General features: G+C 40.5%; 1 protein-coding gene across 2 annotated transcripts in view; it reads right to left on the reverse strand.

Moving 5' to 3' along the window:
• VCL (vinculin) overlaps positions 1-13,157 on the reverse strand; it is a 106,083-nt gene extending 92,926 nt beyond the window's left edge. For both annotated transcript variants that reach the window (XM_008696060.2, XM_008696061.2), the window contains exon 1: positions 12,921-13,157. In XM_008696060.2, coding sequence (XP_008694282.1) covers positions 12,921-13,067 — 147 coding nt within the window. In that variant the 5' untranslated portion in view covers positions 13,068-13,157. The remainder of the gene's footprint in view (positions 1-12,920) is intronic.
• Between the last annotated feature and the right edge of the window lie 9,058 nt (positions 13,158-22,215).

The raw sequence follows: 22,215 nt of genomic DNA on the forward strand, positions 1-22,215 counted from the left end.
TTTTATTTATTTATTTATTTGACAGAGATAGAGACAGCCAGCGAGAGAGGGAACACAAGCAGGGGGAGTGGGAGAGGAAGAAGCAGGCTCACAGCAGAGGAGCCTGACGTGGGGCTCGATCCCAGAATGCCGGGATCACGCCCTGAGCCGAAGGCAGACGCTTAACCGCTGTGCCACCCAGGCGCCCCCATTTCTTCATATTTCAAAAGTACCTTTCTATTCTCATCCTGATATTAGCTCTTATAGGTTCTACACTCCAACATATTTCTTATTAAACCAAAAAAAAAAAAAAAAAAGAGGGAGAATATAAAACATTAGAAAGGTCTGATGAAAGAACAAGAGACTATCAAAACTGCAAGCAGATTTTGAGAAAGATACAAACAGAATTCTAGAAGTAAAAAATAGTCATTTAAATTAAAAATGAAGGAGATGTATTAAATGACATATTAGACACAGCTGTGTAAGAATTAGCAAACTGGAAGATCTGAAGAAATTACCAAATGGAAAATACAAACTGAGAAAAGATAGGAAGGAGAATGAGAAAGTACATTTTTCCAACTAGAGTTCCCAAGGGAGAGAATAAAATGAGGGAAGAGGTAAAAATTCAAAGAGATAATGGCTAAGAATTTTCTAGGATTGGTTAAAAGAAATCAAACCTCAAAAATCAGGGAGCCCAAAAAAATCCCAAGAAAGATAAATAAGGTGTTAAAACCCCCAGGGACAAAAGTCATAATGTAGAGCAAAACAACAATTAGACCAATGGCTGATTCGAATGCAGAAATACTGGAATAATATTTTCAAAGCGCTGTAAAAAAATTACTATCAGCCCTGAATTGTTTATCTAATGAAATTATCTTTCAAAAAAGAAGACGAAAGATATTTTAGACAAATAAAAACTTAAGAGAGTGTACTGCCCAAAAACCCTATTAAAGATACTAGTGTGGGGGCGCCTGGGTGGCACAGCGGTTAAGCGTCTGCCTTCGGCTCAGGGCGTGATCCTGGCGTTCTGGGATCGAGCCCCACATCAGGCTCCTCCGCTATGAGCCTGCTTCTTCCTCTCCCACTCCCCCTGCTTGTGTTCCCTCTCTCACTGGCTGTCTCTATCTCTGTCGAATAAATAAATAAAATCTTTAAATAAATAAATAAATAAATAAATAAAATAAAGATACTAGTGTGGGGTGGACCTCAGGAAGTGGAGATATACCTAGAAAAAAGATCTATTCATTTCTCTTATAGCTCATAGAAAACGGTAAATGTGAGTAAATGGGGGGAAAAGCAACAGTGTAAGACAACAACAGTATCTAATTTATGGGTGAAAAAAGAAGACAGAAACAAATCTTAGACAACAATATATAAAGGGACAATAGAACTAGAGGTATTTTACAATCTTTACATTACTCAGGAAGACAGTGAAGATGTTAATTAATTTAAGACTTTGAAGTTAAATACACATGTTAAAAATTTTCCTGAAAACCACCACAAGACTAGAAATAATAGGTATACTTTCCAAACTAGCAGTGTGACCACCATGTTCGACTCTTAACTCTCATGTTGATAGGACATCTGAAAGAAATTCTAGCCCTCCTTTCAGACAAGAGATACTAAGCCCATCCAGTATCTATCACAGTATGTAGTCATTACATATTTGTTACATTAATTTGGCTGTTCCAGAATTAAATGAATTCTATTTCACAGATTATACTTCTCAACTCTACCTAGAAGGCTGATTCCATCTTATTATTTTAGTGAGTGACCTAACTATCCCTTCAATATTTTCTTTTTTAGAAACTAGGACAGTGAATGCTTGGGATAAAATACCAAATCCTAAGCCTCATTTCTTGCTTCTAAGCTGGGAGGAAAAAATATTTATATATATGCTTTTCCCCTTACTATTGCTCCAAAGGAGATATCAATCAAAAATTTAAATGTCTGATTTTAATCATGGGAAAATGGCAATCAAAAGTTCAGGCACCTAAACTGTGAGTGGTATTTTCCCCACAGTTGGTAAAACTGTATATTCCACAACATATGGAATTCTACTGAAAGCTTTCACTGGCACTTTGCCTTGTTAAGCAAAAGTTAGAAGTTATGCTAAGACATTTAAAAAAAAAAAATGAACACTGCCTTTTCATTAGACTAACATTTGAAATATGAATTAAATACCATGGAAAATATATTAATATATCTAACACTCACTGAGCTCTTAACTATATGTCAGGCATAGTTCTAAACATTTTTATGAACTCATTAATCCTCACAAAAATACATGATGAGTCAGGTAGTACTGTGAGTAGCTCTGCTTTACAGAGGAGGACCATGAGAAAGAGATTAAATAATTTCCCCAATTTACATACCTCAAAGGTGTCAATCAATACTGGGATACAAACCCAAGGAGTTTAGATCTGGAGCTTTTACTCTTAACCATTACACTCTACTGCCTCCCAAGATTCTTGTCATGTTTATATGCTTACTTACCTTGTATCTATTATCTAAGTCTGACTTTGGTATTTGCTAACTCATACTAGATGCATTTTGCCAAAGTTGTCTATTTTGTTTATTTGCAAAGGATTAAAAGTAAAAGAGAATTCCAAATCCATGTTATATTTTTACTTACACTTACGAATTCTGCATATTCCTGTGTTGGGTGGGATTATTCTCATCTGCACCCCAGGACTTCATGCCTGGAGTTTCTTCATTCAGGAAACAGGAATTGGATGGTCCTACTACATGCAATGCCCTGTGCTAAGCAACAATTTACAGCTACTTCCTAAGTGGCAGTTACATTTCACCAAGATTCACCCACAGCATGATATATATTTTTCCAAAGAAGCATAAAACCATTTTTGTAGGGAAGCAGTAAATGGTCTTCCCATTTGTTCACTCAACAAATATTCTTCAAGACTCTACTATGTGCCAAAACACTATGACGGGTGCTGAAAATTCAAGGGCAAACACAGCAGAATCAATATTTGCCCCATAGGGCTCCAGTGGGGAGAAAAGACGTTTAAATAAGTAATAATCACACAAATAATTACTTATAACTGTGATAAGCAAAATAAGGAAAAAAACATAGGAATCATATGATAGACAGACCTAACTCAGTTTTAGAGGTAAAGTCAGGGAAGGTGTCCCTAAAACACTGACATTTAATATGGAAGTTGAGGATTCATAGAAATTACCCAAATAAAGAAGTACTGAAGAGTAGTTCAGGCAGAGGAAGAACACCGTGCTTTGGAAGAACTGAAAATCAAGTGTGCCTAGAGTACCGCAAGAAGACAGCAGCTGAGGCCAATGCTCAAAGGTCTTTTCCTCACTATGAGGCCCACCACCTGCTCATTCTGCTGCTGGCCCACTCATATTTTCTCCACAGCTCCAAGGAAGAAAGTATTTGCAGTACTAGTGCACAACCCTTTAAAATGAATAACTTAAATTCTGCAAACAATTTCACTGGTGGAGAGGATGTGAATAAGATAAATCTTTTGTAAGACTATAAATTTCATCTGTATTTTAACAACTTGGGGCCAGAGACCACATCTTATATATCCTACTATCATTCAGAACACCTAGCAATGTGCATAGCAAGGGTCTGATAACTAATTTTGCTATTTGGGGAGAAGAGCTGTAAGATAAAAAATTCAAGTGTTAGTAGTCTCAATTTTTTTCTATGTAAGAATTACTTCCCCATTCACATATCAATTTTTTTCTATGTAAGAATTACTTCCCCATTCATATATCCCTATCTCCTTTAATTGTATGACTAAAAACATGTTGTCTACCTTACAGAAAAAAGATGAGCCAGTTCTTCAGAGATGGGTTGGATAAAGAAAGAAGGCTTAAAACATAGGGAGCTAGATAATAGAGGTCCCTCACCTCCCAACTCTAAGAACAAATGTGCTATTTCTCTTTTTTCCCAGAAAGCTTACTTGTGGGAATAAGTTAAACTTATTTCAAAAGAAGGAATGACTTTTACTTGGATTATGGCCAGCTGCAATGAAATTCAGCCACTTTCCTCTTAAAAGTCATTCAACTGGAAATCTTATCTGTGGGAAATTCTCTAAGGGCCAAAGATTCTATTTTCTGCAACTTAACAATATCTGTAAAACATTTTTAGTTCTAAGATTCACTACCTCTCATCCTCTGTACACACATACATCCCACATTCATACCAATCCAATGAGCTGACTTCTAATAGAAGTGACATAAAATTTTTTGGACTCTAAAAGTCCAAATATGTAACAACACAATATAACATCATTTATGAATCTTTGTTCCTCTCTGTGATTACATTACATTTGTATACAGCAACATCTGAGGGCAGGAAAAGAGAATCACCATGCCTTCCAAAGGAGGCAAGAGATAGTGAGCTATCCTCATCAGAATGACCAGCTGGGATAGCAAGTATCAAAGCACAATACACTTATGGAAGGAATACCATGAGCAAGGGACTGGGATAAGAACAGCACTGGAAATATCAAGAATATAGCCCAGTCCTTGCCCTCCAGAAACCAATAGTCTAAAAGGGAGATACCCGGGGGCAGGGGGCAGAAAAGCCACAAATCAATCATCAAAGATTAATGATCAGCATACGAGGACACAAAATCTACTAAGGGACTGGAAAGAAGGCAACAAATCCCCAACTTCTTGTGTCTAATTATCCAAGTCCCCTTTTATCCATTACTCTATCAGATTCTACCTATCTCTCTGTCTGTACAAAATGTACGTACCTAAATAGATTTAATCAGACTAAAGCCCCCATATCTTTAACAAGCATGTCCAGATTAGAAATTCTAACCTAACCTAGATTAGATTAGGACCTAGCCCATTATTTTGAAGTCATCTCACTTCACACTTACTGAAACAAGCAGTTAGCTAAGTACATCGTGACTCCTTAAACTGCACATGACAAAGTCCTGGGATATTGTATCAGACTCAGTCTCCTCACTTTTCTTTGCAAACTTTTAAACAGGAAAAGTGAATTACAGGGTTGGGGGGGGTTAAATGGTGAAAAAGAATAAGAACTGGTGCATATATATATAGTTTAGTTTGCATTTATATCCAGGGAAACACAAATTGGTTTGGAGTAGAGAGAAAAGAAAAAGAGAGAGTAAGACAAATCAAATTCAAATAGACTGAAAAGGGCTGAGAAAACAGAGAAGGCTGTGACTAAAGACAGATTTTCTAAATTTCAACAAGGAAAATTTAATACTTTTGTAACAAGAAAATTTTGTTCTGGGGCGCCTGGGTGGCACAGCGGTTAAGCGTCTGCCTTCGGCTCAGGGCGTGATCCCGGCGTTCTGGGATCGAGCCCCACATCAGGCTCCTCCACTATGAGCCTGCTTCTTCCTCTCCCACTCCCCCTGCTTGTGTTCCCTCTCTCTCTGGCTGTCTCTATCTCTGTCAAATAAATAAATAAAATCTTTAAAAAAAAAAAAAGAAAATTTTGTTCTTTTTGAAAGACTATATGAAGGCTCAGCATGATAATAGTATACAGTTCAATATTATTTATATTATTATATGAAGGATATAATATTTTAATTATGATAAAAATACAAATGAAAAAAATTCCCTACCTACATATTAATCTCAACCTCGTTCCCTAATAAATCTTTCTACAAATTATTAAGAAAAACCGAGGGGGAGGGGGCTCTTGGTGGCTCAGTGGGTTAAGCGGCCAGCTCTTGATTTTGGCTCAGGTCATGATCTCAGGGTCATGGGACCCCACCTGGGGCTCCACACTCAGCAGGGAGTCTGCTTAAGGATTCTCTCTCCCTCTCCCTCTGCCCTTCCCTCCAGTCTCTCTCAAATAAACAAATAAATCTATTTTAATAAAGAAAAAACAAGTAAGACAGTCTTCCCCTCCATAATCATTCCCAATGAAAACTAAGTAAGTACTGAAATGGCTGAAAAAGATAAAGAAGCAGACACCTTGATCATTCAAAACTTATGTTATCTGAACCTAATTCTGTGGCCCAATATCCCAAACACCTATTGCAAGAATCCTACAGTTCCAATGTACAAGGAATAGGAAGACAGATAAAAGCCTCCAATGGGAGACCTACCTCCAATACACCAACTTTCTTCTCTGGGTGTTTCAGAGTCTTATTACATAATCAAACTTTACTCCTTAAACCTCACTTTGACGTATTTATACTACATATATAGCACTGAGGCTGCTGAAGCTTAAAGAAGTCAAGGCTGAAATTTATGTTTTCTCCTTCTAGGCCTGTCTATATGGGAAGGTTTAAGGGCAGCAACTTGAAGTAATTAAATGACCCTTCCTCAGCAAAAATACTGAGTATATAGCATTATTCTAGAAAGAAATCCTGCTGTGATATCAGCTAATCTCTGACATTTGCTCATTAAGGACTGCTACTTCTTTTGATACTGCTCTAATGCTGGCTTATTAGGTAAAAAGGTACCCCACTGTCACAACCATGACATAAGGTTCAGTGAAAAGGCTGGGTCAGATCAGTCAAAAAGCAAAAAAGAGGCAGTTCAACTTTATGATAATCGTTGTCTCCTGCCATATGGTTCAAGGAAGCAAGGATCTCTTAATAAGGAATTCATGACCCATAGTATGTTCCTACACTGTAATCAGCAGGACTCCAAATAATGTATGAACACCTGGTCTAAATTGTTAAATTTTAAAAAGACACTTCCAATTTTAAAAGAACGCAAGATCCCAATGCCTCTTTCAGATAGGAACATATTCTCACATTAGGAATTTAGTAAGTGGCCTGCGTATTTGAAATGACTCTGAAACAGAGAACCACAACCCAAAATAGCCTGAACACTTTTGTTATCTTAACCAACGGGCAGTTAGCCATTCATGCCTTCCTCTTACTATATATTCTACTTGTTTCAGACAAAGCCCACAATAAATTCAATGAGACTGTTAAAATTCAGCTATATCAGATGTTTAAAGCTGGGGATAAAAAATATTCATTGCACAAAATTCCTATTACAATATTTTGCACATAAAAAATAAATACTATGTGTATGTTCATTTAGTAAAAAAAAAAATCCTATTGTACACCTATGGTCACAGCCTGACACTGGAAATAAAGTAATGAACACAACTGATGTGGTCCCTGACACTGAAGAACCTACAATCTAATGGAGAAAACAAACACTGAGCAAGTATGGTGAATGTCACTGGACCATGCATATACATGCTATGCTGAATTGTAGTAAAAACACCAAGAATAATAAGACCCTCTCAGTCATGATACATATAAAGCATAAGCATTTTATATGTATATAAATGACCAGTAGTTAAATAAGTATATAAAACCAAACTCCTTTTTTAACAAATATATAAGAAATATTAAGTTCCAAGTAAGTCCCATCCCCATAAAAGTAGTTGCCTTAATACTGCCCTTAATACTCCTGGACTGTAGCAGAAGGAGGCAACTTAAGATACTGTGGTTAATACCACAAGACTTTTACTCCAACTTTTATTCTGTCCACTTAAGAGTTATACCAGTGCTATTTATAAAACATCTTCAGAAAAGCCCAACTTTCTACTGTGTAGATATATAAACAAATATTTTTTAAAAGATTTTATTTATTTAAGAGAGAGAGTGTGTGCATAAGCAGGAGGGGCAGAGGGAGAGGGAGAAGCTGACACCCTGCTGAGCAGGGAGCCCAACAACGACTCCCAGGACCCCAGGATCATGACCTGAGCCAAAAGCGGATGCTTAATCAACTGAGCCACCCAGGCGCCCCTAAACAAATATTTAAATTGAGGCTCTACTAAAATAAAAACATGGTTATAAAAACATTATAATCTTCAAAACTCTTCTGTTCTCTCAATCACATGAGTAAATGGTAAGTATTATTGGAACAAAGTTCACAATCTGACCCATTCATTTATCTCTTTTGATCCAAGGTTTTTCATTTCTCAAATGAAACTTCATGATTGCCCAAAGAATCCACAAACCTACCTTAAATGTTATGTAAATACAGAAATCCTATAAAAATTTAATACTTTAAATACTATTAATTCTAACAGGCTTTCAAGCTGAGCAGCCATATATAGTATAAAAAGCCTTTAACTGTTTTGCAGGCATAAATACTCCTAGGCTGATCTGTAGCTACTCTTTTTTTTTTTTTTCCCTAAAGAAATGCTGCAAAATGGAATGGTGCTGTGAAACAGAACCCTACCTTCACATCATTCTTTTCATATATAGGCCCTTCATGCAGGCCATGCCAAAACCAGGCTTTAAACAGATAATCTTGCCAGGCCCAGACATATGGAAACTCTATGACTAATGGCATCCTTGTTGCTTCAAATTCTAGGTGGAAAACTTCCACTGATACTCAACAACTTTGCTCTAAGTGGACACAGAATAGTGCAGTAAAGAAAGCACAGGATACAGAGTAAGAGAAACAGAGTGTTTGGGTTCAAGCTCTACCACTAATTAGCTGCATCACTGTGGGCAAGTTACTTAAATTCTCTGACCTACAGTATCCTAATCTGTAAAACTGGGACCATCGCAATACGTACCTTAAAGGATTACTATAATAGTATATAGGAAAGTATTTTATTAACTATAAAGGATTATACAAATGTTCTTTTTATTCATTTTATTTTTTCCTTAATTTAGTAATTATATGTTCATTTTAAAAATTGGAAAATACAGAGAAACATTAAAGAGAAAAAAAATCACCCACAGTCCTATCACCATTGTCGTTATTTATTTAATTATTTCTTAAGATTTTTTTTTTCTAAGTAATCTCTACAGGCAACATGGGGCTCAAACTCTACAACCCCGAGATCAAGAGTCACATGTTCTTCCAACTGAGCCAGCCAGATGCCCCTGTTGTTATTTATTTTAACTGAAATAAATCTAACATCAACCAAGAAAAAAAAATTAGAGCAAAAATAATTTCAGATGCTAATATTGATCATTTACAAATGACAAAATTAATTGCGGATCTCTTTTTAAGAGCAGAACAGTCTTTCCCATCTATCAGGTTAAAGTAAAGACAATGCTGCTATTTGTACCAGAGCTGGTCTCAAGAGGGTATGATATATAGGTGAGGCTCGTAAAAGTCAAGGCCACAAAAACTCCCAAAATAAATATTTCATGAGCCCGAGGAGTAGTTACAACACATGCCCTCAGATGCAATGGAGAAGGCAACGGGTCTGAAGCCCCATTAATAAAGCTACCACAACTGTAGGGTCACAAAGACTGACAGCCCATGGGTCACTTCAATAGGAAAAAAAAAGAAAGAAAGAAAAATTTATGTACCTTTCTACAAGACAGGCAGTCTAAGACTTCTAACTTTTTCACACTGCTTACAGAATCCCACCCTTGGAACTTCTTACCCCTCCTCTGTTTTTCCTTTCCCACCCTTCTTTCTCTTAGAACCCCTTCCTTGTTTTATTATTGTATTAGAATCACCCTCTGTGTTTAAAAGGGCCTTATTCCATACAGTGGAATATTATTCAGCAACAAAAGGAATGAAGTTCTGATACATACTATACAACACCATGGAAGAACCTTGAAAACATTATGCAAAATGAAAGAAGTCAGACACAAAGACCTCGTATTTTATGATTCCATTAACACAAAATGTCCAGAATAGGCAAATCCACAGAGACAGACAGTAGACTGGGAAGGTGGGGGATGGAGAGAATGAGTGACCAGGTGACGAGATTTCTTCTTGAGGGACACAAACTTCCTAAAATTAGATTGTAGTGATGGCGGCACAACTCTGTCAATGTATTTTTAAAAATACACTTAATTGTATACTTTAAATGGGGGAATTGTATGGTATGTGAATTATATTCCCACAAAACTGTTTTTAAAAAATGGTCTTGTTCAGGATCCTGAGTTGAAAAAAGGACATGTGAATAAATACTCCCATCCTACTCCTCCCTAAGTGCGCAGTTAAAGTGATGACTCAGTTGCGATAAGATATGTATTAAGTGACCGGACTACTTTTGTTTAACAAATATACATGAAATTACAAATCCAAATGAGTCTTGCCCCTCCAAAAGTAGTCACCTTAATGATGCCCTAAGTCAAAACCTGGTCCTCAGATTGTATAATTCTATGCCTTTGTTTGGGTAGTAGTTTCCGCTTAAAATGCCTTTCTTACCATAGTATTTGTTCAAAAATCAGTTTCCTTATTTCAAAATAACACCACATGTTTTTTCCTAGCAAAACCTGAGAGTTCTATCATCAAGTTCTATTAACTCTTCTTCTACTATATTTCTAATTAATTCCTTTTCCATTTTCTCTGCCACATGCAAAGTCCAGGGCCTCATTATCTTCATGACCAACCAATTTAAAAGGTCTCCTAATTTATCTCCCCTCCCATAGTTCCTTCTTTCCTTCAGGAATACTTATTGGGCCATCCTGTGTGCCAAAGTTGAGGGTAGGAACTGGGGAGCACATAAAGAAATATCAAATGAGGCTTGTTCTCCAGACACAACCTAGTTGGGAACTTGACACATGTACATAATTCATCACAATACTCAGTAGCATATATAAAAGGGCCACAACTGGCATTGAGAATTTCAAGCAGTGGGCAGGTTCTCTGGCCTCCAGAGAATACAACCTACAGTCTCCCTCAAACACTATTCTCATCCCCACACCTCCCGCCACTGTCTTTGTTCATCTTATTGGATAAGGATTTCTGTTAAACTGCCCATATGTCATACACTGACTTCGTCTCTAATTTCTCACCAACTTACTTTCTGAGTTAGTCCAGACAATATACTTGTTATAACCTGGAAAAGACCTACCAGTACCTTTGTTCATTATTGACTATCAGAACAATCCTCCCAACTTTCTCTCTGCTAATTCAGATCTACCACCAATCCCAAGTCCCTTTTTTTTTGGTATGTATTGGGATATAACTATATGTAATTTTTTTTTTTCAGCTCCCGCCTGGGCTTATTTCTTTTGTATTTGTCTCACAATGTCTTTGCAGTGTTTCCTAACAAAGCATGTATCACAACCACCTATGGAGCTTCTTAAAAATACAAAAGGCCTTGAGACTACCCCATGAAGAGCTCCTCAGTTAAGTCTGAGATGGGAGTTGGACATCTTTATTATTAAAACGCCCCACCGGTGATTCTGACGCACAGCCCAACCTGAGAACCACTGATTTATTACAATGCTCCCTACACAGCATTCAATTCTTATTAATTCATACAATAAAGCTCATAAATAACTGTTCTCTAAATAGCCTAACCAGATATCAACCCCTAGACTAAACTAGTTCTGTTCCAAGTGCAACATGTGGTTTTAAGATTTCATTTCCTGAAGTACTCCATGGAGGGACACTATTACCCTCTTTACATTGTTTCCTATTTGTTGAAAAATGGAGGCCTGGAATGCAGCCATGTTAGACAACACTACATAAGAATGTACTCTGGAGTCTTAGATTAAAATTAGTTATAAAAAGAACAAGAACAATGTAGAACTAGATATTCTGAATGAAGACAGTATTCTTACTGAATCGATTCTAACTAAATTTATACAGAAGGAAGAAGAGGAATTTGGTCAGTAGAGTTCCCCCCATCTTCCTAATTAACAGCCTCCTGAACTGCCTGAGAAGGGCCCCCAAAGACTGAGGAAGACTTTCAGCAGCTACAGTGCCCCTGGTGCGTTCAGTGCTCTAATCAGATAAGTAACCCAAGCCCCACCCAGACCCACAGTTGCCTACCAACCTGCCAACTACCCTGACACAAACTATTTACACAGCTCGGTGGGGGAGCAGTATGAACTTTTTCCAAAGTTGTCCCTCACAGGCAGCAGCGGTCTGAGTCACCCGCCCAGGGTGGGAAAGAAAGCGTGATATTAGTCAGGGGAGTGTTAGGAGACTGGTCACAGCACCTCTTTTCCCATTTCGGGAGTGAGCTCCGCCTCCCCTAGGAACCACCTAAGTTATTAGTCACAGCTGTGGGCTACAGGGGTCTGCAAGGGCCACTCGGCCACCCACAAAGTTGTGGGTCGGGGAGGAGACGCCCCGTCCTTCTCTCCGGCAGGGGCCGCAGATCCCAGATTCCACAGGCCTCTCCCAGCACTCCATCTTGCTTCCTGCCAGGAGGAGGGGCCGAGGAGGAGGGCCCCCCCGAGTCTGGAAAGGCCCCAGGGGGCGGAAGCCGTTTGACAGCAGGTAAAGCCAGGTGGAAATCTCCACGGGAGGGAATAAAATGAAAGGCGGCAGGGTGAGACGAAAGAGCAAAGAAGACTCGTGGTCATGAATTACTGCATAAAGAAATATAAAGAAATCACCCGGTGTTTGAGAGTGCCAGAGGTGTGAGCTGAAGTAGAAATGCCTAGGGAGAAAGGAGGAGACCGGGAGACGAGTGGCCAGGAAGGCAAGTGGACAAAAGAGCCAGCCTCCGGGAGCGCGGGGGAAGGGTGGTCCGTGAGGCAGGTCTCAGGGTGAGGGGCAGAAGTATTAGAAAGGTGAACAACGCGGCTCAAACAAGAATCCCTGGAAGGAAAGGCGGGGAATCCGTAGGGGAGCGCGCCAGCCCATAGGCCAGACTGGGGAGGCCTAAAAAGGAGCTGAGAGCAAGGCTGTCAACGTGAGGGGCGACAGCCTGCTGAGTGAAAGGGGCCATGAGACACCCTAACAACTATCATTTACGGAGCGCCTACTATGGGTCATACGCTGCGCTAGGCACTTTACGAATACCACCTCGCTGAATCTTCACAACAAACCCGCAAGGCAGGCAATACTATGATTGCCCCCATTTTATAGATGAAGAAACTGAGGCCCATAGAAGCTGGGGGGCTCGCTCAAGGTCACAGAGTGGGGGAATCGGGATTCGAACCCATGGCCATCTGGCTCCAGAGCCCACGCGCAGAGCCATAGGCAGCTAGCCGGCGAAGGGGAGCCACTGGGATGTCTCCGGACCCCGCTCCCCATCCCAGGCCCAGCGCGCTCACCCGGACAAGGTTGCTGACGGCCGCGGTGAGGTCAGGGATGGCTTTGCCGTCCACCTCGCCTTCCTCGTGCATGATCACCAGGTGTGAGATCTGCTGCGCCACCGGCTCCAAGATGCTCTCGATCGTGCGCGTATGAAACACCGGCATCGCGGCGGCTAGCGGGGCGGCGAACCGCGGGCTACAGAGAATTGGGAACGGCGGGGCCGGGAACCCGCTGAAAGGCGGACTGCGAGCAGCAACTACGGAGTCCGGGCTTCCCTCGGCGTAACCAGCCTCGCGGGCGCCCCGCCCCATCGCGTCGCCGCGCCCAATAGCAGCACCGCTCAGACCGGTGTCGCCACTCCTATTGGTCCCGCTTCGAGATGCTCCGCCCCCGCTACCGCGCCGCCAAGACCCCGCCCCGCCCCCATTCCCAAGGGAGGGGCCTGGGATTGGGGCTGCGCCGCAGGGATTGCAACCGGATTCCGGAGCCCTAACGCTGGGCGCTCCTTATAAGGGCATGGTGGGAGAGGAACGTGAGGCTGGAATCAGTGGCCCCACCCCCAGGAGCCACCTCCCGCCTGGGCTCTGCAGAGCTCCGCCCCTCTGCAGAATCACCTCAGTGGGGCGGGGTCTCCTCACCTCCGGCGGCGTTGGAGTCTCAAGAGACCAGGGAGCCATAGGTCTCCCCGCCCCCTCCTCAACTTTTTCCCTTTGCACAATGCCTTCAAAACAGTCTTTCCATTTCTTCTCAGTAATACATGGAAATGTTTTTGGTAAAACATTCGAATAACAAGTGCATAGAGAAACATGAGTGTCCCATTCATTCACACAAACATTCCACCGACTCCCTTCCTCAGAGATACTCACTGTTAACAGTTTAGTGTGTAGTCTTCTAGACTTTTGCCTATTCATTTTCTTGTAGATATATTATTTCTAAGTGGGGTTAAACATTTCCTGGAACTTGATATTTTTCCCCTTAATTAAAATCCCCTGGTTATCTTTCACCATTGATAAATATAGATCTACTTCTTTTTTAGTGGCTGCATGGTAGTGCATTGCATGAAATCAAACAATTTATATAACTAATTTCCTAGTAGTGGACATTTAGGTTGAATTCTGCTTTTCAGTATTTAAAAAACAATTCTGCATGAGCATCATTGTACCTGCCTCTGTATTGTGCATGTGCGTAGTTTTCTAGGACAGATACCTAGAAAGGAAGTAAAAATGAAAAAAGTATATACATTTTACATTTTGATACGACCAAATTACTAATCCTCTCACAGTGCACTTTGTGTACATCTTGTGAATGTCTTCCTCATCTCATATTCTCTATTGCCCAAGCTTTCTGGTGCTGAGGTAACACTTTCACTAATACGTCCAAGCTGAAGATCCTCAAGTCAAATGAAAATATTTCTCGAGATGCCTGGGTGGCTCACTTGGTTAAGCGTCTGCCTTCGGCTCAGGTCATGATCTCAGGGTCCTGAGATGGAGTCCCACATCGGGCTACCTGCTGGGGGCGGGGGGAGTCTGCTTCCCTTCTCCTTCTCCCTCTGCCCCTCCCCCTACTCATCCTCTCTGTCTCTCTCTCTCTCAAATGAATAAATAAAATCACTTGAAAAAAGGGAAAAAAATAAAATATTTCTCAAGGTCCCACATTTTGCAAGAGGCTAAACTATGTGTGTGTTGTCCTGTGCAGTTTTTTTGAAAAGATTTATTTATTTAAGAGAGACAGAGAGAGCTTGGTGGGGAGGGGCAGAGGGAGAATCTCCAGGAGACTCCCACTGAGTGGGGAGCACAGAATCCATCCCACCACCAGAGATCATGACCTGAGCTGAAATCAAGAGTCCCACGATTAGCTGACTGAGCCACCCAGGAGCCCCTGTCCCGTTCGGTTTTTAAGCTATTTTTGCCTGGTGATATATATCCCTTGTTTCTGTTGTGCATGTTGCCAAATCCTGCACTTTTCCTTCTCACAATACCTTCACTTTCTTATTACTGCTTCCATATTCTTATATGGACAATGGAATTCTCTATCCCTCTATTTTAAGCTAACATTTATTTAGTACTATATAAGTTCTAGGCACTGTATAAGCCCTTATTCAAATTGAGGTACATGCAGTATATACTATTTTATTCTCCCCCATTCTACAGATAAGGAAACTAAACTCTGTAGTTTATCCAAAATTTCACAAGGGTCAAGCTATCCAATTTGTGGGACCCAGTGCAAAATAAAAATGTGGATTCGCTTGTTCAAAAAGCAGGGAAAACTGCTGTTAGAGACACTAAAATAGGGGCACCTGGGTGGTACATTGTTAAGCATCCAACTCTTGGTTTGGGCTCAGGTTGTGATCTCAGCATTGTGAGATGAAGAGTCTGCTGGAGACTCTCTTTCCCTCTCTCCTTGCCCCTCTCTGCTCTCTAAAATAAATAAATCTTTAAAAAAAAAAAAAAGATTCCAAAATATAAAATTTGTTCCCTTCTTTGGCAACCTCTCTCTCAACGTGTAATGTTATTTTTTATTTACTATTTATTGTCACATTAACCTAATCAGAGAGATACCTTTTAGGTGAATATAGACCCCCCACAGGAACATGGGGGCCCATGCAAACCACTGGCTGCCTGATGCCCCCTCCTGCCAGCTGCTAGACTGACATACTGTTCCCAGCTAGAGGGAGGAAGCCAAGCCAGGTATCTCCCCTTCCCACAGTCCTTCCTCCACAACCCATAGCAGATGCGTGACCTCAAAAGGCATCTTTCCCTCCACACGGAGGCTTGCTCAGTAACTGGACCAAGGGACGGAAAGAGGCCCACTGCCACCTAACAATTGCCAAACATGCTTTGGCACTGATAGCTTGAGTTGAGAATGGCCACCATAATGCCTCACCCCTAGACACTATTGAGAGCACACTTGAAATCCTGCCCAAGAGCAGAAACCAGCTGTGATCACTGGACAGGAGTGGGGAGGGGGAGGTGACGTGGGGTGAGAATAGGGGACCAAGACGTTGGGGGAGCAGACATATTCACAATCTCCAAAAATCACTGGTGGAGTTTTTCTTTTAAGCTTTTGCCTACATTTCTTTCCCAACTAGAAAGCTCTCTCTGCTTGTCTAAGTCGTACCTACTGTGGTAGGTAAAATTCTAAGATGTCTGCCTAGATTTCCTATCCCTGGTATCGTCTGCAAGACTTCAAATGTAATGGATTTTACCTCCATGGTGATGTTTGATATAGAACAGTTGACCTTAAAATAGGGAGATTATCCAGGCAAGTCTGACCTAATCACACCAGCTCCTTTAAAGCAGAGAGTTTTCTTCAGCTGATCACAGAAGAAGTTAAAAATTAGGACCACAAGAAGGATTTAACAAACTGTCCCTAGATTAAAGATGCAGTAGGCCACATGTCAAGGAATGTAGGCAACCTCTAGGAACTGTGAGTGGACCCTGGCTGACAGGCAGCAGGCAAACGTGGACCTCATTCCCACAGCTGCAAAGAACTAAATTCTTCCAACAAGAAGAATGATCCTGAAACAAATTTTCCCCCGGAGTCCCCAGACAAGAACTCAGTCCATTCGACACCTTGATTTCAGACTGTGATACTGAACATTGAACCCAGCCACACCATGCAGGACGAACATCTGACCTTTACATTTGTGAATACATGAGTGCTGGGAGGCATTTGTTACATTGCAATAGAATACTAATGTACCTACCTTCAAGGCCTATTTCTAGTCCTTTCTATATGACTTCCCACCACAAAACTCTGGCATAAACTATTGGTATAAATCCTTTTTCCTTCATAACACTTGTCACAATTGTCCTTTTATCACATGACCATTTTACATTTCTTTCCTGTCTATTACAGAGACTGCTAGATGCCCTCAATATTTGTTCTGTTCTTTCTCCACAGGAACACAAGCCCAGATTTATAGCTGAGCATTTAGCCACACCATCCAATTTGACACATGGCAAGTTACAAAGCTTTGGTTTTTCTCGTCTCCAAAACAGGGATAATAATATTTTCAATCTTTTTTAATACAAAGGGCTTAGCACATAGTCGGCACAAGAAAGACATTAACCGAGGTCAATTCACAGCTGGGACTGGACTAAGAACCATGATGAAACTAAGTCACAAATAATGTGGTGAAGACCAGTGGTCATGTGCCAGCCAAGAAGAGATCACCATGGCCCTAAGGATAAGAAAGAGTTTATGGGACAGTGGAACTAAATCTGGCCTCAAAGGAAGAACAATGTTTGGTTAGGCAGGCAAGAGGCAGATGGTCCAGACTGAGCAAGGCCTGGAGGTGGGAGCACATTCCAGGACAGTGATTACAATACAGTAGTCTACCCTTACTCACCGGGGAATACATTCCAAGACTCCCAGTGAATGCCCAAAACTGCAGATACTATTGAACCCTATATACACTGTTTTTTCCTACAGGTACATACCTATGATAAAGTTTAATTTATAAAATAGGCACAGGAAGAGATTAACAACAATAACTAACAATCAAAAAGAACAATAATGACGACATACTACAATAAGAGTTTGTGAATGTGGTTTTTCAAAATACCTTCCTGTACGATATTCACCTTTCTTCTTGTGATGCTGTGAGGTGATCAAATGCCTACGTGAAGAGACGAATGAGGGGAATGGCAGGCGCTGTGAGGAAGCGCAGATGACTATCCCACCTTCTGCCGTTTGTCAGAAGGGAGATCAGCTGTTTCGGGGCCGCAGTGGACTGTGGATAACTGAAACCCCTGAAAGTGAAACTTTGGATGGTGGGGACTACGGTCATCTTACTACAGTGAAGGTTCACACAGCTCAAAGATAAGAATGAAAAGGTAAATTTCCACAAGATTATGACCTACCGAAGTTAAGGACTGTGTGACATTTTCTCGTGGTCACAGCCAGCTCAGCAATGCTCTGCCCTATAATTAGTCTGAAGGCCACTAATGATAGGGAACCTTGTAAGAGATGTAAAAATTTAGCATTTCTCAGTTAAAAATAATTGGGGAAGAGTTCTGGATGGTGGCAATTATTTTATACAGTGCCCATTGGCATGAGGAACTTCAGATTCTTCTGAGTCTACAGTGGTTCCCTGCGACAGGTGGAAAACCAGAAGTACAGCTCTCTTTTATGACACAAACTGGGAAATTGAGACATAGTAGCGACTGTCAGTAGGAATACAGTTTGTGGACATTTTAATCAAGGAAAGAGCTGGATTTAAAATCCGAGTCTTCTGTATTTAGTCGTATTTATTTGTTTCGTTTCTGTGCTCTCCTCCTGATTAGCTTTTGGGCTGCTCTACTTCAGTCGTGTGTCCAAGGACTGGCTTACACCTTCTCGGTACTCTCTGGTATACTTCACACCCACATGAGCAAGTCTACAACTCACACACACACATTGCATCCCCCAGTTTGCACAGAAGGACCTTCACTATTCAGACCACCTCAACAACCTCTTCCCCACACTGTCCCCACATCAGAACCACACAGTAGCTCAATTAGAACTGCTTCCTTTTCTTCCCTAAATGCTGCATATACACACCACACCCGCCTCCCGCCTCCCGCCTCCCACCCCCACCCCAAACCACAACCACTTCCCCCATCTCTTTGAAAACAGCACGGATCTTCTTCTTTTCTTTTTTACCCCATCTTGTATTGTGTTCTTCTTTATTGCATCTTTAACAAAACTTTTTATATACATACACATATATATATACACACATACATAGTATACAACATAATGTTTTGATAAAATATACATTGTGAAATGATTACTACAAACAAGCTATTTCACACATTCGTAATCTCATACAGTTACCATTCTTTCCTGTGTATGAGAATACTTAAGATCTACTCTCTTAGAAAATGTCAAGTATACAATGCATTATTATTAACTATAGTCACCATGCTGTACATTAGGTCTCTAGAACTTATTCATCTTATAACTGAAAATTTGCACCCTTTGATAAACATCTCTCCATTCTCCCACTCTGCCCCACACCCCATCCCCTGGTAATCACCCTTATTTGTTTTTTCTTTTCTTTTTTTTTAATTTTTAAAATTTGAGTATAGTTGACACACAATGTTACATTAGTTTCAGGTGTACAACACAGTGACTCCCCAAGTTTATACATTATGCTATGCTCACAAGCGTAGCTACCATCTGCCACCATACCACACCGTTACAATATCATTGACTATATTCCTTATGTGTAGCTTTTATTCCCACACCCTTTCTACTCTGTTTCTGAGTTCAATTTTTTTTAGATTCCACATATCGAGTAGTATTTTATCTTTGTGTGCCTGGTTTATTTCACTCAGCATCATGTCCTCCATGTTCATCTGTACTGTCACAAATGAAAGAATTTACTTCTTTGTTAAGGGTGAATAATATTCCACTCTATACATATACCACATTTGCTTTACTCTTTGACAGGCAGTTCAGTTGTTCCATGTCCTAACTATTGTGAATAACGCTGCAATGAACATGGGAGTACAGACATCTCTTCAAGATCTAGATTCGTTTTCCCCCAGAAGGGGGATTGCATTTTCCAAAGACATCCAAGCAGCCAACAGGTATACGAAAATCATCAAAAAGTCAAAAAATAATAAATGTTAGCAAGGATGTGGAGAAAAGTGAATCCTTATTCACTGTTGGGAATGTATATTGGTACAGGCATTACGGAAAACAGAAGGGAGTTCCCTCAAAAAATCAAAAATAGAACTACCTTGTGATCCTGCTCTTCTCCTTTTGACCAATTTTTCTTAAAAATTCAATGTGGATTTCAATCGTTTTCAGCTTCACACTTTTTCCAGTGTTCTCACTTTTTTATTGCACTTCGACCTTCTACATTGTGTGAGAAAGCTACAAAGACGGATATTAAATACTATGTAAAATTTCAGCTCTCAGAGATAACTACAAATAACATTTTAATATATTCCCTTTCAGCCTTTTTTCTGCTCATATATATTTTAATGTATGTGTTCATTTTTTTCTCATACAAATTTTTTACTGAGATAATTTACACACCATAAAATTCACCGTTTTAACGTATAGTGTTCAATTTTTATTCCTGCTATTTTCACCTTACCATTATTATATCAAGAACATATGCTCATGACATTGAATATTCTTCAAAACTTGATTTTTATATAGTTAGTTTATAGCCATATTACATTTAAAGTATGCAAGAATCATAATTTATTTAAATATCTTCTTATTGGACTTTTAGGTTGCCTCCAACTTTTCATTATTGTAAATATTGCTTTGAAAAATAGCCTTGAGTTTTTATTTTTATAGGCATTGAATTATTGTTTTAGCACATTTGTTACTTATGAGATGGGCAAGCACCATTTGTTGCCCACCCAATAAGCATTCTCTCCTTCATCCTTAGCTTATAGAATCTCACAGTTTGGAGAGGTATATTTGTTATCTATTGTTGTCTATAAATTACTCCAAAACAACAATTCTTTATTCTCTCTCATGTTTTCTGTGCCTTAAGAATTTGGAAGTGGTTTGGCTGGGAGGTTCTAGCTCAGAGTCTCTCATAAGGTTGCAGTCATCTGGAGTCATCTCCAAAGTTCTTTCAGTCACATGTTTGACACTTGGACTGGAAAGATGAAGAGAGCTGGGAGCTTAAATGGTAGAGCCTTTCGAGAATCTCTTTCTATGTCTATGTGGTCCCCCCACCATTATCTCTCAAGCATGCCAACTTCAGGGTAGCCAGACTTCTTTTTTTTTTTTTTAAGATTTTATTTATTTATTTGACAGAGAGAGACAGCGAGAGAGGCAACACAAGCAAGGGGAATGTGAGAGGGAGAAGCAGGCTTCCCGCAGAGCAGGGAGCCTGATGCGGGGCTCGATCCCAGGACCCTAGGATCATGACTTGAGCCGAAGGCAGACGCTTAACAGCTGAGCCACCCAGGCGCCCCCAGGGTAGCCAGACTTCTTATACAGGACTCTGTACTACAAAAGCATATCTCTCAAGATCAAGAGCTAGGCAGAGACTGTATCACCTTTTCTAACCTTGTCTTGCAAATTACAAATAGCATTTCCCACCTGAGTAATGCATAGGCCTACCCAGATTTCAGAAAAGGAACATAGAGAAGTATCAATGTCACATTAAGGAGAACATTTGGAAAACCTAACCTGCCAGAAGAGGCAGACGTCCTCAGAAAAAGTGGAACCCAAACTTAAGGGATGAACTGTGCTTTGTCCGAACCAAGTATGCTAATCCTACTCTTTGTTGTTAGTATAAAAGACACTGCAAGCCATCTACCCAGCTAAACATACTAAATTACCAGGCACTCTTGCAGCTAGGATAGCCAAGTGATAAATTCAACCTTAATGAAAGTAAGCTAAGAGATCTAGGAAAACTTTCATTTTCCTGATGTAGGTCCTTGACCCTTTCTGATGCGCAAGAATACAGCTTCAGGGACAGTGCCTGATAGGCATGGGCCAATCAGTACTGTCTATCTACCAGCACAGAGTGATTGGTTCAGGAAAGAGCATTTGATCCAATTTGGCCCAATATGAGAAAGAGACTCCCAGGTATACAAGCGCCTACAGACATGCTTTCTTTTTCCCTCAAGGCATGATATGTGAAAATAGGAAGCATCTGCAATCATTTTGCTTTCATTAGGTGAAAGTTTGGAGCGCTGAGGAACACCGTAGGAGCCTGAACTTGAAGGCAACGTCAAGAAGGGAGAGAGAGGCAGAGAGAGAAATATGCCTGCAGTGAAATTTTTATTCTGGACTCAATCCTCACCTAAAGCCAGACTGACCTCAGGATTTTGCAGTTACTGAATGTATTAGTCAGGGCTCTCTTGAGAAACAGAGCCAATAGGAATGAAAGAGATTTATTATAAAGAATTGGCTCATGCCATTGTAGAGGAGGGCAAGTCCCAAGATCTTCAGGATGATTGGCAAACTGGAGACCCAGGAGAGCAATGTTTTAGTTCTAGTCTAAGTGTGAAGGACTAAGAACCAGGAGAGCTGATGGTGTAATTCCTGTCAAAGGCCGACAGGCTCAAGACCCAGGAAAAGCTCATATTTCAGTTTTAGTCTGGAGACAGGAAACAAGCTAATGTCCCAGTTGGAAGGTGGTCAGGAAAGAAAGAATTCTCTCTTACACCCAAAAACCTCAGCTTTTCCCACCCAACGTGAGGCTCAGACTCACAACCCTGAGTTCAAGAGCTGCATGCTCTACCAACTGAGCCAAGCAGGTGTCCCTTTTAGGTTTTTGTTTGTTTTTTAAGTAAGCTTTACACCCAGTGTGGGGCTTGAACTCATGACCCTGCAATCAAGAGT

Source organism: Ursus maritimus, unplaced genomic scaffold (genome assembly GCF_017311325.1).
Source record: "Ursus maritimus isolate PB19 unplaced genomic scaffold, ASM1731132v1 scaffold_7, whole genome shotgun sequence".
Classification (NCBI taxonomy): Eukaryota; Metazoa; Chordata; class Mammalia; order Carnivora; family Ursidae; genus Ursus; species Ursus maritimus.